Source organism: Microcaecilia unicolor, chromosome 7 (genome assembly GCF_901765095.1).
Source record: "Microcaecilia unicolor chromosome 7, aMicUni1.1, whole genome shotgun sequence".
Classification (NCBI taxonomy): domain Eukaryota; kingdom Metazoa; phylum Chordata; class Amphibia; order Gymnophiona; family Siphonopidae; genus Microcaecilia; species Microcaecilia unicolor.
Window position 1 is genome coordinate 17,747,460 of NC_044037.1, and position 16,463 is coordinate 17,763,922.

A 16,463-nucleotide genomic window follows, 5' to 3' on the forward strand; every position below is an offset into this window, starting at 1 on the left:
ACAAGTTTGTGTATAGCATTTTGCAGTGGAGAGATTGTGGGATAATGTAATTATATTTAAAAATATCAATTTTTCCATTAAGTATGTATGTGGTTATACTGATGCAGGGCAGCTGTTGGGCATCAAGTGAATTCTAAGGCATTATTTTGTAGGATCCCAAGAGACGCTACTCAAACTTAGACAGTGCGTGCCCACCCATATTAGCTCTGGGCCCACCCAAAATCTCAGGTCTGGCTACGCCACTGGTACACAGCACTTCACCCCCTATACTGTACCGTTCCCTTGGATTCTTGTAACCCAACATTTTTTAAGTATTAAATCTAAACATTCAAAAATTTGAAAAAGGACAAACCAACCAAATATTTTTGTCCTGTGTACATTCCTACTGGATAGCATAGGAAAGCAGCAACTAGGCCCTGGCTTCATATTATGACAGAACCTGAAATACGCTTCCTCTTTCACCGTTTTTGTTTTCATCCCTCTTCCAGCCATCATTATACATTCGTCCTTAATTAGAACACACTATCCCAATTTACACCCTCTTTCCACTCCCTACCTCTACCACCTTCCTCCCTTACCCATCCTACTTACCCACCTTGTTATATACTATATTCAGCTGTTTTATCCGTTTTGTGTTATCTTGTAAACCTGTTATATTTGTAAGCTGCATTGAACCTGCTAATAAGTGGGAAAGCGCGGGGTATAAGTGTTACAGTGTTACAATACAATATTTTCCCTTCACACTACTGCCTGGCCCAGTCCAGAGACAGTATATTTGGTCAAGCTCTGCTAGCCAGTCTGCCTGCAAAGTTGCTGATCAGGGCCGTGCCTAGCGTCTCTGGTGCGCGCGCACCCCCCACCCCGGACCTGCCTGGCTCTAAGGCACGTCTGGGGCGCGATGGAGGAAATGGCTGGGTTTGACCTGAGCGGCCTCCACTCCATCCCCGATTCCCTGGCGCTTTAAATTTACCTCTCTCCGCCTCCGGCTCCGACGTCTGAGCAGCGTCAGTGAAAGCGCTGCCTGACGTCTCTCCACCAGCCTTCCCTTCGCTCGTTCATTCCCTCTGTGTCCCGCCCTCAAGGAAATGACGTCAGAAGAAGGCGGGACACAGAGGGAACGAACGAGCGAAGGGAAAGCTGGTGGAGAGACGTCAGACAGGCAGCGCTTTCACTGATGCTGCGCAGACGTTGGAGGCGGAGCGAGGTAAATTTAAAGCGCCGGGGAATCGGGGATGGAGCGGAGGAGTACGATTTTTTAAAAAATACAGCTCAACGGCGCGGCGCCCTTGAAGGCAGGTGCCCCCCTGCGGCGCTTACCACTCTTACTGTGTTGGCACGGCCCTGTTGCTGATTGTCCCAAGTTTAAGGAGGTAAGCAGTCCTGAGCTTGGGAGTGTGTCTCACTCAATTCAAGATATTGAGGAAACCCCTGTATGCAGACACGCAACATGTGCTCTAGAAGAGCCGCTCTGTCCCCATAACATGTGTCACCACTTGTGTGCTGATCAATCTAGTCATCTACAGAAAACAGCTGTTACAGGTGAGAAACACTGCTTTACGTGTTTACATATTTCTCCGACATCTCATAGTAAAGGTCTTACTGTACCTTGGGATCTTCCAGTCGCTGCAGGTACTTTTCAAATGGCCCTTCCACATACTACAACAAAAAGAAAATCACAAACTCAACTTTGCTGTTCTTTTAAATTGCACCAGTGAACACGGTCTACTAAAGTTGCTTTCCATAACTATGATGCTCAAGTTTCAAGTCTTATTTCATTTGATATATCACTTACAGAAACCTGTCGGTTTACAATCATTCATAGTACAGTATATAAGAACATAAGAATAGCCATACTGGGTCGGGCCAATGGTCCATCCAGCCCAGTATCCTGCTTCCAACAGTGGCCAATCCAGGTCACAAGTACCTGACAGAAACCCAGTTAGTAGCAACATTCCATGTAGAACCCCAAAGAACAACAAGATTCTAGAATCCTAGAGTAGCAAGATTCCATTTAGAATCTCAAAGAGTAGCAAGATTCTGTGCTACCAATGCCAGGGCAAGCAGTGGCTTCTCCCATGTCCATCTCAATAACAGACTATGAACTTTTCCTCCACGAACTTGTGCAAGCCTTTTTTAAACCCAGATACACTAACCGCAAATACCACATCCTCCAGCAATGAGTTCCAGAGCTTAACTATTCTTTGAGTGAAAAAAAAAATTATTTCCTCCTATTTGTTTTAAAAGTATTTGCATGTAATTTTAGTGAGCGTCCCCTGGTCTTTGCACTTTTTGAAAGAGTGAAAAATCGATTCACTTTTACCTGGTCTTCTCCACTCGGGATTATATAGACCTCAATCATATCCCCCCCCCCCCCAGCCTTTCCTCATATGGAAGGAGTTCTATCCCCTTTATCAATTTGGTCGCTCTTCTTTGAACCTTTTGTAATTCCACTACATCTTTGAGATACAGCGACCAGAACTGAACACAATACTCAGTGCTTTTTTTGTAGGAAAAAAGGTACCGGTACTCATTATGGGTGGGGTCACCATCTATGGCTCCGACCCTATGGTAGCCACATCCCTTATATCAGACATGGCACATATAAGCAGTATCATTAAAAATACTATACCAGTATAGAAGTAAAAAATAACTTGTGATTTTTTTCATTATAAATATAATTTCTATAAGCTGTTACAGCTCTAGTACGCCCAGTGCAAAATAAGACAGCAGATGTAAATTCTCAAATTGGACATCTGCCAAACACTAAAATGAAAATAAAATGATTTTTTTCTACCTTTGTTGTCTGGTGACTGTTTTTCTGAACATGTTGGTCCCAGTCTCTGATTCTAAGGCTCTTTATCTGATTCCTTAACTCCGTTTCCAGGGCTTCCTTTCCATTTATTTCTTTACTTTCTTCCTTCATTTCTTGCCCTACATCCATAGGTAAAAGCTTGGTCCTCTGCGGACTTGACTGGAGGAGGTATAGAGTGGATCCAACTTTTGCCTATCATCCATGTGCAGATTTTCTCCTCTTTTCCCTTTCCCTTACCTTGTCAGTATGCATCTCCTTCCTCTCTCCATCACATCCAGCATTTTTCCTCTCTCTCCCTCCATCCATGTCCAGCATTTCTCCTCTCCCCCTCCACTCCATCCATGTGCATCTACATCCTCTGTCTTCCCTTCCCTCCATCCATGTTCAGTATTTCTCCTCTCTCCCTTCCCCTCCATGTGCATCTCTTTACTTCCCTCCAACATTTCTGCTCTCTTCCCTACCCTCCACCCCATCCATGTCCAGCATTTCTCCTCTCTCCCCATGTGCATCTCCTTCCTGTCTTCCCTCCACTCCATCCATGCCCAGCATTTCTCCTGCCCTTCCCCTCCCTCCATGTCCAGAAACTCTGCTCTCTCCCCTGCCCTCTCTTCCCATCCATATCCAGATTCTCCTCTGCCCTCCCAACTGTGTCCAGCGATTCTCCTCTGCCCTCCCCTACCATCTATGTCCAGCGATTTTTCCTCTCTTCTCTCCCCTGCCCTCCCCGCCATGTCCAGCAATTCTGTCTTCCCAGCCCTCCATGTCCAGCGATTCTCCTCTGCCCTCCCCTCTATGTCCAGCGATTTCTCCTCTCTCCCCTCCATGTTCAACGATTCTCCTTTGCCCCCTATCCTCCCCTCCATGTCCAGTAACTCGCCCAAGGCCTCCACCTGCCCCCCTTTTAAGCCCCCATCGAGTTCCAGCGCCCCAGCCCCACCTGCCCGCCCTTAGCTTCCCGACAGCCCCCCCCCCGCGACGCGTTTAAATCTTTATTTATTTATTTTTTTACATGAAGTGGCAGCGCCGGCATTAGCGAGAGGAACAGACTCGCCTCCTCCTGCCTTCCCTTTGTTCCCTCTCAGTGTCCCGCCTTCCTGTGATGTAGTTTCCTGTTACCGCGAGGGCAGGACACAGAGGGAATGAAGGGAAGGCAGGAGGCAAGCCTGGTCCTCTTACTAACACCGGCGCTGCAACTTCACGTAAAAAAAAATAAAAGATTTAAATGTGTCACGGGGGGGGGGGGGGGGGCGTCACGGGTGGCAGGAACGGGGAGCTAAGGGTGATCTTAGGAAAAAAAAAAGGTGCCGGTACCGGCACAAAAAAAAGCACCGACAATACGCAAAGTGAGGTCATACCATGAAGCGATACAGAGGCATTATATTTGCATCCCTGTCCTAATTCCTAGCATCCTGTTTGCATCTTTGGCTGCCGCTGACAATGGGGCATTTGATTTCAGCGTATTGTCTACCATGACACCTACATTTGTTTCTCAAGTGCAGACTCCTAAAGTGAACCCTAGCATCAGACAATTACGATTCTTCCCAATGTTCATCACTTTGCATTTGTCCACAGGAAGAGAGAAAAAAAAATAAGTGGGGGAGAAGGGAGGACAACAGTGAGGGAAGATAGTACGTAAATGACAACTGCCCTATTTTAGTTCCGTTAGGTTAGATAGTGGTCAATTTAAGAAATTTATTTATTGCATTTGTATCCCACATTTTCCCACCTTTTTGCAGGCTCAATGTGGCTTACAATACATCATGAATTGTGGAAATTTGTAGGAAAGTATACGTTTAGTATTGCAAAAGAATCTTGGGTAGCGTGATAATAATAAAACACGATCATATTATAACACATAATAGAGTAGGATAGTTCTGGTGACATGTGGAAGAGTTCACATGTGTTGATCATTGTGGTATGTTTTAGACTGGTTTTTAAATTTAGCAAAAGAGGATTCTAGTCAAATATAATAGTGGATTGTTCCAAAGGGTTGGACCCATGTTACTGAAGAGACTAGGTCTTGTAAAATCATATTGAATTTGGGGGAAGGAGGGTATAAACAGTCGGTGTTGGTTTTGCGATCAAAGCGATCTTAAAGGCTGGTAGGGGGATCAGGAGCCATAAGAAAGTGGTGCACTGGAATATTGGATTTTATGGACTGAAGTTAGAATTGTATATGGTATTCTAGATGTAATCAATAACCAATCTTGTTTCTGTGGCGAGTAGCATGATCCCATTTGTATGCTCCTAGCTGCTGTGTTTTGAATTAATTGAAGATGCTTAATATTGGATAGTTGGAGGCCTTGAAAAAGTGCATTTACAATAGCCTAACTGGTTTATTATAAGGGAATGTACTACAGTGCGTAGTTTTTGTTTTGTCTTAGTTGAGGAGTGATCATATGGAATAAAGTATTTTGAGTTTGGTAGAATAGTTTATTGTCTAGAACAGTGGCTATCAACCCAGTCCAGTCAGGTTTCAGGATATCCACAATGAATATACATGAGATAGATCTGCATGCACTGCCTTCTTAGAATGCAACTCTTGAATATTCATTGCGGATATCCTGGAAATCCAACTGACGAGATCTCTGAGGATTGGGTTGAAAACCACTGATCTGGAATCACTTCTACTAAAAAATTGATCTTTGTGTTTGCAAGTACGAGTGGAGTTGAAAGTTTGATATCTAGCTGTCAAAATGCCTTTGTAATGCTCCATGGTACAATTGCACCTTGAATAGTGTGTGCAATTCTGGTCACCGTACCTAAAAAAAAAAAAAAAAAAAAAAGATATAGTGGAATTAGAAAAGGTACAGAGAAGGGCGATGAAAACGATAAAGGGGACGGGATGACTTCCCTATGAGGAAAGGCTGAAGTAGCTAAATCTTTAGCTTAGAGAAAAGACGGCTGAGAGGAGATATCTATAAAACAATAAGTGGAGTGGATCGGGTAGACATGAATCACTTGTTTACTCTTTTCAAAAATACTAGGCGGCATGTAGTGAAGCTACAAAGTAGTAAATGTTTTAAAAAAACTGGAGATGACATTTCTTCACTCAACGTGACTCTGGAACTTGTTGCCAAAGAATGTGGTAAAAGCAGTTGGCTTAAGCGGTGTTTGGATATCTTCCTAAAAGAAAAGTCAATAAGCCATTATTAAGATGGACTTGGGGAATATCCACAGCTTATTTCTAGGATAAGCAACATAAAATGTATTGAACAGTTTTGGGATCTTGCCATGGTACTTGTGACCTGGATTGGCCACTGTTGGAAACAGGATACTGGGCTTGATGGACCTTCGGTCTGACCCAGTATGGAAATGCTTTTATGTTCTTATGACAATTACTGGGGGGGAGGAGGAAGGGATTTTGGAGAATGTTCTATGGTTACAAAAGTATATGCTATGTTGGTGTGCTTGAGTTATTGTTCTAAAACAGTTCTGACATCATCATGAAAAATGTATAAAGTAAACAAAATGGAATGAATGTCAGTAAGTAACAAGAAGTCACCCTCATTTTTAGGAGGAGAAGTACTCCCTACCTAAAGTAGCTAAAACCAGGGGCGTATCTGCATGGGGCCACAGGGGCCTGGGCCCCCGCAGATTTTGCCCCGGACCCCCCTACCGCCGTTAACACTCCCTCCCTCGCCTACCGCCGTCACCTACCCCGAGGTCCGCTTCCTCCGGCTTTTTAAAATATTGCTTCAGCTGGCGGGGGACCCCAACCCCAACCCCCCGCCAGCCCAGCCGCGATCTTTAACTTTTTCATCCTCGTCGTGCAGCGCGCCGTGAAAGCTGCATGCATCTTTAGTTCCAGTTGGATGGAGTCTGACGTCGCAGCACGTTGTAACGTCAACCCGCTGTGACGTCAGACAGACTCCATCCAACTGGATCTAAAGATGCATGCAGCTTTCACGGCGCGCTGCACGACGAGGATGAAAAAGTTAAAGATCGCGGCTGGGCTGGCGGGGGGTTGGGGTCCCCCGCCAGCTGAAGCAATATTTTTAAAAAACGGAGGAAGCGGACCTCGGGGTAGGTGACGGCGGTAGGCGGGGGAGGGAGGGAGTGTTAACGGCGGTAGGGGGGGGTTGACGGCAGGGGGGGGGGGCTATAATGTGCCCCCTCACTCTAGCCCCTGCCCCCCCTACCGCCGAACCTCAGATACGCCCCTGGCTAAAACACAGAAAAATCTAAACAGATACCCAGGACCAATACGCAAACATAAAAGCCGAGTGTCTGTAAATAAAGAACTGCCTGAGGTAGGATCCCCGTGTTTAATGAAAATTGCCCTGACGCAGAAGATTTAGAGATTCTGCCATGAATTCATTCTCACAAACAGTATGATTTCTCTATAAATACTCTTGAATGGATGGAAAGAAGAAAAAGTCAACAGAAAAAAATAACAAATGATACCTTTTTAATGAAACTAACCAGATATCTGACTGGTTTTCATGAGGTAACACTCCCCTTTCTCAGGTCTAAAACAGGATTTTGAGAAGGACATTTTGAGAACATCCAAATGAATGTTATCACTTTGTAAAGGTGGTATGAATGGGGGAAGGATGGAAGGGGCAGCAAAGGGGGTTGATGTGCAGAAGTGATCAGAAATGAGACCTAATTATGTCCAATAGTGCGCTGAAAAGGACGACTCGCACTTCTGCTAGCACACTTAAATTAAACGTCGCTTTGTAATTCATTACCAGAAACAATTGAACTGCAATAAAGAGATTAGTATTTGGTTATTGATGGCCTTTATGGTCTCTATCCATTTTCTACATTTCTGTGCTTTCCTTAAAGATGCCCAAACCCATCCCCCATCTCCATACACACGCTCCTTTCCCCCTACCACTGTAATGTAACCCATGACTCAGCTTGATTTTCTAGCAATGTCATCTTTCGCATTTATCTGCTGCTTTTTTGACCTGAGCGATAGCTCCTAAAAACTAGTATGCTTTTTTTTTTTTTTTTTAGTGGACTAAGAGGCAGATGCACTAAAGCTTAATGAGCCTTTAATGACCCTCCAACGAGGAAATTTTGATCCGTTGCATGCAAAGGGCTTTTACCGAGGAAGCTAGCAGCTAACGAAAATGGAATGCAGATGAGCAATTAGTGTACAAACCCTATTGAAACGAGATGCACTAACCTTTTCCGATTGCCTTTACGCAGGAAAAAGGCAGGAAATCTAACGAGAGGTCTGTACCTCTCGTTAGGGCTGTCTGCTACAAGTTTACAAGTGAAATCTATTTAAAAAAATAACTAGGGGGGTGAAAACGCGCGTCAGGGGCGTCCTTTATTGATGCCCCAGGTCGCCGCTGTTCCCCTCTCCCTCAGCACCAAAAAAGAAAAAAAAAAAAAAAAATCGGGAGGGGGCAAGGGCGCTCGTCATGAGCATCATGTATGGATGCCTTGCCCCCCCCCCCCCCGCTGCTCCCCCCCTCCCCCCCGCACAAAAAATCTCCAATTTTAGCAGCCCCAGGCCGGCCCTCCTCCCTTCCTGTGTATTCTCTCACACTAGCTCCGCCTCCCGCCATGCTCCGGTCCCGTGCCCCGCCCTCCCTCCAACGACCCCCCCTTTGCCTTACCGGCCCGTGCAGCGCCTCTCACCTCTGCTGCATGGGCAATAACAGCTGATCGGCGATTCAGCAGGCCTCCTCAGACGTCCCTTCTTTCTTCCTGGGCCCTCCTCTATGTCAGAGGAGGGCGGGCCCAGGAAGAAAGAAGGGACATCTGAGGAGGCCTGCTGAATCGCCGATCAGCTGTTATTGCCCGTGCAGCAGAGGTGAGAGGCGCTGCACGGGCCGGTAAGGCAAAGGGGGGGTCGTTGGAGGGGGGGAGCATGGCAGGAGGCGGAGCAAGTGTGGGAGAATACACAGGAAGGGAGGAGGGCCGGCCCCGGGCTGCTAAAATTGGAGATTTTTTGTGCGGGGGGGGGGGGGGGGGGAAGGCGTCCATATAGAATGCTCATGACGAGCGCCCTTGCCCCCTCCCGAAACACACGCGTTTGTGGGGGGGGGTTTTGTTTTGACATCTGTGACATCTTTGTGGCATGCGCAGAGCTGCCAGCATAACGCTTGGCTGCTCTGCGCATGCTTTTGGCGCTGATTAACGACGGGTTTAATGATTCTGTGATAAATCCTACTTTGCAATACCGATCCGAACATTTCTGGAGCGTTTTTGTACTGCATTCCTCGTTTTTTTAAAATCGTTAAGCACTTTTACGTTTTTTTATTTTTTAACGTTTGATTGATGCATCTCCCTCTAAGTGGTTCCACCTTACATGTTTCTGTTGATTGACATTTCTGTGCATTCAAACTGAAATAATGTTGTTTCCGCAAGGGCATTGAGTACAGGTAATTCACAGCAATAATAAAAAAAAATCAATCTGCTTTGAGGAACATTGTTGACAAAGCAGAATATCAAGTTCAATACAAATAAATGAACCAGATCAGCTAAAGACTCAGGATACTGGGTCCTATCTGTATGCAATATATGTACCAACTGTTACACCAGTAAGCTTTCTTGAACAAGCCCCCAATGGACCCTTTGATTGTACAAAACATTGAAGAAAGTGCCTTACCGATTCAAAGTTCTGCTGATTGTCCCTCATGTAAGCAACACACATTTTCCTGATTTTCATATGGTGAATCTGGCAGTAAAACAACTGAAAAAAAAAATACACACAACACACAAGATGCAGAAACTGAGTAAGCAACAAAAAAAGAAACCTGCACACAAGTGGACTTCTCTTGCCCACACAACGGACTTCTAGATGATTCTTCTACTGGTAGAGAACAGTAGTTCTACCATGCCTGCATATACAGTAGGAAGTCTCTAGGCTGCTAAATTTGAACTATGACAAAGCTCTTTCCAAATAGAATGGCCCTTTTAGAAAGGAACTCCAAAAACTGGCCTGTGGCAGTGTGGGCATGGGTTTCTGGCGCACATCTGACCTTTATTGTACCGCGTCTAGAACAAAATTATTATTATTTTTTTTTTTAATGGGCCAGAAAATGGATGTGCAGCAAAATGAAAACCAGCGCGCGTCCATTTTCGGTCTAAGACCTTACCGCCACCCACTGACTTAGCGGTAAGGTCTCAAGCACTAACCCAGGCATTAAGCATGTAGTGCACACCAACTGCTGTTTACCACCAGTTGGCAGAAAATATTTTCTACCGCATGTTTTTGGCACGTGCCAAATTCGGAATTACTGCTCGGGGCACGCGGTAGCTGGTGTACGCTGGATGCGCGTAGGTCCTTACACGCCTTTCTAAAAGGGCCCCAGAATGAGAAAACAGTTGTAGGTCATACAACCAGATAATTTGTTCTGTTCAGGAATCTTTAGTACAGACAACAAAATATGTACATATCTTCATCAAGACACTGCAGGGAAACAACCTAGAGAGCAAATCTCCAGTCTAAACTCCAAGCAGTTAAACTAGAACAAATTTGAGAAAAGGACGTTTTCTCTAAGCACCATTTATGTAGAGATCAATATCATCAAGATATTACCATATTAAATTAATTTCATAAAAAGTTTGGTTGACCTTCAGAAATAGCGTACTTTTCAAACTGCCATCAAAGAAGATAAACCCTTCCAATTGTCATTGGTCCCAGAATTCTTTCAATTTTTTATAGAAAATTTTATAAATAGCTCCTTATATAAACTACTGCTTCACATTTTTCTATCATCAAAGCCAAACAACATAATTGATCAAGGCACTTATCTTTCATTCCAGCTGGACACACTGCCAACAACATGGCCACTGTTTTGAAGCCTCTGTCGGGGAAGTGGTCCACTGAAATAGAAAAGCTATATTAGAAATAGAGAGAGTTTTTCCTTTTTTTTTTTAATCTATACTCAAAATATTCAGTGCCTCTATTATACTAATTCTTCAAATTACCAAAATAAGTCATATCAAATTAAATGTTTCTTTAAAAAAAAAAAAACCATACTATTTAGTTGTATCATTCAGCTCTACTAGTTCAACATTGGCTGGATAAGGAGCATGTTTGGGAAGATTTGCGCTAGAAAGTGATTGATCGTATTCCATTGGGCTGGGAGGATAGAAATTCTGGTACTGAACTATAAAGAACAGCAATGGATTTTCCACCTGAACACAGTGTATCCACTTGGGTTAAGCGCTGAATTGGAGTGGTGATCCTTGATCTGATTGCTAAGGAAGCTATCCGGTATAAGATTACACTATCTGTTTGCAGATGTTTTAAAGTGCCTCGGGTTTTTTTTGTAGATGCTAACATTAAAGAGGCACACTATGGATACATGATACAGTTAAGCAGTATGTTTTTTTTTTAGGAACATTATATATACATGACTTATTTTGGTAAGTTGAAGAATTAGTGTAATAGAGGCACTGAATTGAGTATAGATAAAAAAAAAGAAAAGAAAAGAAAACACATTTCTTTCTAATATAGCTTTTCTATTTCAGCAGACAGCTTTCCTGAGGAAGGGTTCGAAACACCAGCCGCGTTGGCTGCTTATTAGGAAGGTTGTTTTTTTTATTTTTTTTAAGCTAAGATAGCTATGATCTGTTCAAACCTATTTTCATGAGAATCATTTTAGACTCTTTGTACAGAGTTTTAGCTTAGCTCAACTGGATTGTAATCTAATATAATAAAACGCACTGTGAACGTTCTGAAGACAACGTTCTGAAGTCACTCAAACACTCCCTGGCTGTAGGGTTCGTGGAGTTATGGTGTGAAGCCAGCCAGCCGTCTCTGCCCCGCCCTCGTGTCAAACGTCATGACGTCGAGGGCGGAAAAAAAAACAAAGCGCAGCGTCAGGGAAGGAGGCGGCGCTCCCGACGTCTCTAGCCTTCCCTTCGCTGTGTTCCGCCTTCTTCTGACGTCAAGGATGACGTCAGAAGAAGGCGGAACACAGCGAAGGGAAGGCTAGACGTCGGGAGCACCGCCTCCTTCCCTGACGCTGCGCTGCCAGAAGCGCCACCGAGGTAAATTTAAAAAGAAAAAAAAAAAAGGGATGTTGGGGGGAGAGAAGAGGGTGGGCAGTAAAGTTAAACAATGGGAGCGGGAGGGCAGGGGAGAAACGACAGCATGGATGCGAAGGGGGGGGGGAGAAGAGGGCGGGCCAGGCTGGGTCATGGGAGAGAGAGGAGCATGGATGCGAGGGGGGTCATGGAAGGGAGAGAGGGGAATTGCTGGAAAAGGATGAATGGAGGGGGCAGGGGACAGAGGAGCTTGGATGGGCATGGATTGGGATGGCAGGGCTCAGGGAGAGAGGGGAATTGCTGGAAAGGGATGAATGGAGGGGGCAGGGGACAGAGGAGCATGGATGGGCATGGATTGGGAGGGAAGGGCTCAGGGAGAGAGGGGAATTGCTGGAAAAGGATGAATGGAGGGGGCAGGGGACAGATGGGCATGGATTGGGAGGGCAAGGCTCACACTCTCTCTCTCATATACAATGTCTTTCTCTCACACACTCTCACACTGTATCACATTCACTCTCTATGTGCCACACAGTCACTCACACACTCGCTTGGTCTCATACACTCACTCTCACAGAGAATCTGTGTCTCACACACACTCTCTCTCTCGCACACACACTCTCTCACATACACACTTGCACACACTCTCATTCTCACAAACGCACTCTCTCACAAACACACTCACACCCAGACTCACTCTCTCTCTCACACACACTCACACTTTCACTCTGACTCTCACACAGTCACTCTCACATACACTCTCCCAAACATACACACTCCGAGGAAAACCTTGCTAGCGCCCGTTTCATTTGTGTCAGAAACGGGCCTTTTTTACTAGTATTCTATACTTGGGTATTTCACTGAAATTAAGGAGTAGTCTGCAACTGTTGCAAAACACGGCGGCTCACGTGATTTTCAGGATTAGTTAAGTTTGACCCTTGAGGGAGTTGCACTGGAAACCTTGCAAGCACAAATTTGATTTAAATCCTGTTGTATTATTTTAAAGATTCGGTGTGGTTTTATACCATGTCGGGTTATTCAACTGGCTTTACATTTATCAAGAAGTTGTTCTATCGTTCATTCTATCAGATGGACCTTGTAGGTCCATCATTTAAAGGACTTAAAGATGTTTTAGACATGTCATATGGGGGTAGTAGCCTCATCCGTGTATGCAAAATGTCAACATCCAAGGATTACATTCTTGCATGCGGTGTGGAGCTGCCCTCCCATTTATATGTTTTGGAAACACCCTTCTAGCTTTTCAAAACAAGTGGTGGGTCAGCCCATACACTGCCCACCCCTGGGTGCCATCTTAGATCAGAATAAGTCCTTTAATATTATGGGGGTGGGCAAGAGACCGTTGATCCTTAAAGCTTGTCTCATTGGCAAGAAATGTGTCCTTCAGCATTGGGTGGACCAGACTTTGCCTATATATTGGCGAGACAGATACAGTTTCATAATTTGTGCTGCTGTTGGAATTGCGAGACGCCAATCGTACATTCAAGAGAAATAAATGATTTTTGCAAGTACGGATGGATTATATCCAAGTGTTACATCCTAATGCACAAAGTTTTGTATTGAACAAGCTACATATGATTGGACTATCAGGATATCACTCTATCGCTGTTTGTTGTCAGGGGACATGAGGACCAAGTCTCCTGATGATACTGCAAGGTGTTATTGGGAGGGAGGTTCTCTATCTTGCTCTGACAGTGTTATTTGTGTTAAATTTTGAATAAAAAATGATTGAACATTTTTAGTTTTGGAGTCCTCTTTCTCATTCCAGGCCTCTCAGATTTGGAATAACTTACTACTCAGTCTTAAGTACCAACCTTCCTATCTATTGTGTCAGAAGAGTTTAAAAATCTGTTTAAGAAATGTGTGAATTTAGATATCTCAATGAAAGCTATTATGTAATTTTTATAAAATGTATGGTACATTTAAGATTATAAGCCGCTTCAAACCTATTTAAGGAATAAGCAGGTTTAAAAAAAGTGTCAATTTAGATTTTATTATGCATCTCCTACAAACAGATGTGAAAGATTACATAATAGGGGTCACTATTTAAAAGCACTTCCATACTGCTGCAGCCACTATAGGCTAGATTCTATATATGGCCCCTGAAAAATCCATGCCAAATAAAAATATATACACATGTATGCACACACGCCTAGGCATACTTTGTAATCCGCACTGAAATGTAGGCTTATTCTATAGAGCACATCAAGTGCCTGTCTACATGACTAAATCTAGTCACAGGCAGTTACACCAAGTACAACCCCAGATGCCTAAATTAGGCGCTGACCGGGTGTATTGTAGAACGCACATACATTTGAAAAACACCTGCGACCCGCCCATTCCTTGCCCCCTTTTCAACTATGTGACTTAGAATTTATATCACGCTGCAGAATACGCTTACAGCTGTGCACGCAAATTCTAATACCAATGTGTCAATAATTGCTAGTTAAGTGGCAATTATCGGCACTGATTGGCTTGATAACTAAGTTGCATACGCAAACCTGGAATACAACTGAATTCAAGCGCACACAACTTAAGTCGCGCTATATAGAATCCAGGGGTATATGGGCTAAGTGTCCTATCTGCCAAGTTTTGGCAGTATAATCCATAGTGCTGAAAATTCTTATGAATCAGCCTGGTACCATCCAGATCAGACTGCACAAAGCATAGGCATTCTATCCAACTCTACAAGTCCACTATCTGGAAAACCCTGCTAACGAGAGGGCTTGAATGTTGACCAGTTAATTGAACACCGACTCTCTGAGGCTTTGTTTGAAACATCAGTCAGGTAGAGACGGCTCTAGATGAGATGCTTCAAGGCAGGCAAAGGAGGCATGAACAATCTTATTACTCTAGTCTTTATGCATTAACATATATAGTGTGTACTAGACAAAAAAAAAAGTATTCAGCATGTGATGTTTACGATAAGATGTAAATAACTCTCCACTGGTATGCAGAAAATATTCTCGGAGAGAAAGAAAGAGAGAGAGAGAGAAAGAAAGCAAGAGATCCAGTAATGACACAAAAGAAACGGGCGCTAGCAAGGTTTTCCTGGGAGTGTGGATATTTGAGAGAGTGTGTGTGAAGAGTGACTGTGAGAGAGAGAGAGAGTGAATGTGCGAGTGTGTGTGACAGAGAGAGAGTGAGGGTGCGAGTGTGTCTGAGAGACAGTGTGCGCGAGTGCGTATGTGAGACACAGTGACTATGAGAGTGTGTTTTACACAGATACAGTGTGTGTGAGACAGAGTGTGAGAGAGTATGTGTGCAATACACAGACTCTCTGTGAGTCCGAGAGTGTAGTAGAGTGAGTGTGTGAGACCGACTGTGTGACACATACAGAGTGTATGTGATACAGTGAGAGTCAGTGTGAGAAAGACACTGACCGTGAGAGAGTGTGTGTGTGACAGAGATACCTCCCCCCTCCCTGTGTGGTCTCAGGACCCCCTCCCCCCTGCGGTCTCAGGACTCCCTGCCTCTCCCCCCCCTCTGCATGGTGTGTGTGTGTGTGTCCTCTCTCCCCTGCTTCCCTCCAGTCACCCAGCGATTCTCTTGTCTCCCCTGCCCCCCCTCCATCCACCCAGCTATTCCCTTGGCCCACCCTCCAGTCACCCAGCGATTCTGCTCTCTCCCCTGCCCCCCCTTCAGTGACCCAGCGATTCAGCTGTCTCCCCTGCCCCCCCTGCATCCACCCAGCGTTTCTGCTGTCTCTCCTGCCCCCCTTGCAGCCACCCAGCGAATCTGCTCTGCTTCCTTGCCCCCCCTGCAGCCACCCAGCGATTCTGCTCTGCTCCCCTGCCCCCCCTGCAGCCATCCAGCGATTCTGCTGTCTTCCCTGCCCCCTCTGCAGCCACCCAGCGATTCTGGTCTCTCCCCTGCCCCCCCCCCCCCCCATGCAGCCACCCAGCGTTCCAAACTTTAAGCAGCTCCAACGTGCTGAAGCCGACTCCATGGTTTCTTTGAAGGTTTCATGTTGGTAACATTGTTTTACCCTCCCTCGACGTCATCACGTTTAGACGCGAGGGCGGGGCAGACACTCATGGGCAAACAGCGATCTACACAACTACACACTTCCGGCTTCATTAGAACGTTGGAGGTGCGTTTTATATAGAGAGGATGGCAGATAAGGGCCAAATGGCCCATCTAGTCTACCCATCCTCAGCAACCACTATCTCCAGTGGCGTTCCTAGGGGGGGCGGACACCCGGGGCGGCGCACCCCCCCCCCCCCCGGGTGCATGCCGCAGCGCGCGCCTGCTGCGAGTTTACTAACTTTGCTCGTTCGCTGCAGCTCCCTCTGCCCCGGAACAGGAAGTAACCTGTTCCTGGGCAGAGGAAGCTGCAGCGAACGAGAGAAGTTAGCGAACTCTCACAGCAGGCGCGCACCGCGGCACCCCCCAGCAGCGTGCACCCCAGGGCGGACTGCCCCTCCCCCCATTGGTACGCCACTGACTGACTATCTCCTTCTTTCCCTAAGAGATCCCATGTGCTTGTCCCATGCTTTGTTAAATTCAGACACAGTCCTAGTCTCCACTGGGAGGCTATTCCATGCTTTCACCACCCTTTCTGTAAAAAAAAGTATTTTCTCAGATTATTCCTGATCCAATAACCTCTTAACTTCATCCTATGCCCTCCCGTTCCAGAGCTTTCCTTCATTTGAAAAAGCCTCACCTCCTGTAC

The 16,463-nt window shown here is 45.4% G+C and overlaps 1 protein-coding gene across 2 annotated transcripts in view; it reads right to left on the reverse strand.

Annotated features, from left to right (window-relative positions):
* The window catches only part of LOC115473858 (putative bifunctional UDP-N-acetylglucosamine transferase and deubiquitinase ALG13), a 153,549-nt gene that overhangs the window by 122,612 nt on the left and 14,474 nt on the right, over window positions 1–16,463 (reverse strand). The window contains exons 2-3 of one of the 2 annotated variants that reach the window (XM_030209004.1): window positions 9,384–9,467; window positions 1,606–1,656 (exon numbers count right to left, since the gene is read on the reverse strand). In XM_030209004.1, coding sequence (XP_030064864.1) covers window positions 1,606–1,656; window positions 9,384–9,467 — 135 coding nt within the window. The remainder of the gene's footprint in view (window positions 1–1,605; window positions 1,657–9,383; window positions 9,468–16,463) is intronic. The other variant, XM_030209005.1, reaches the window with a different exon arrangement.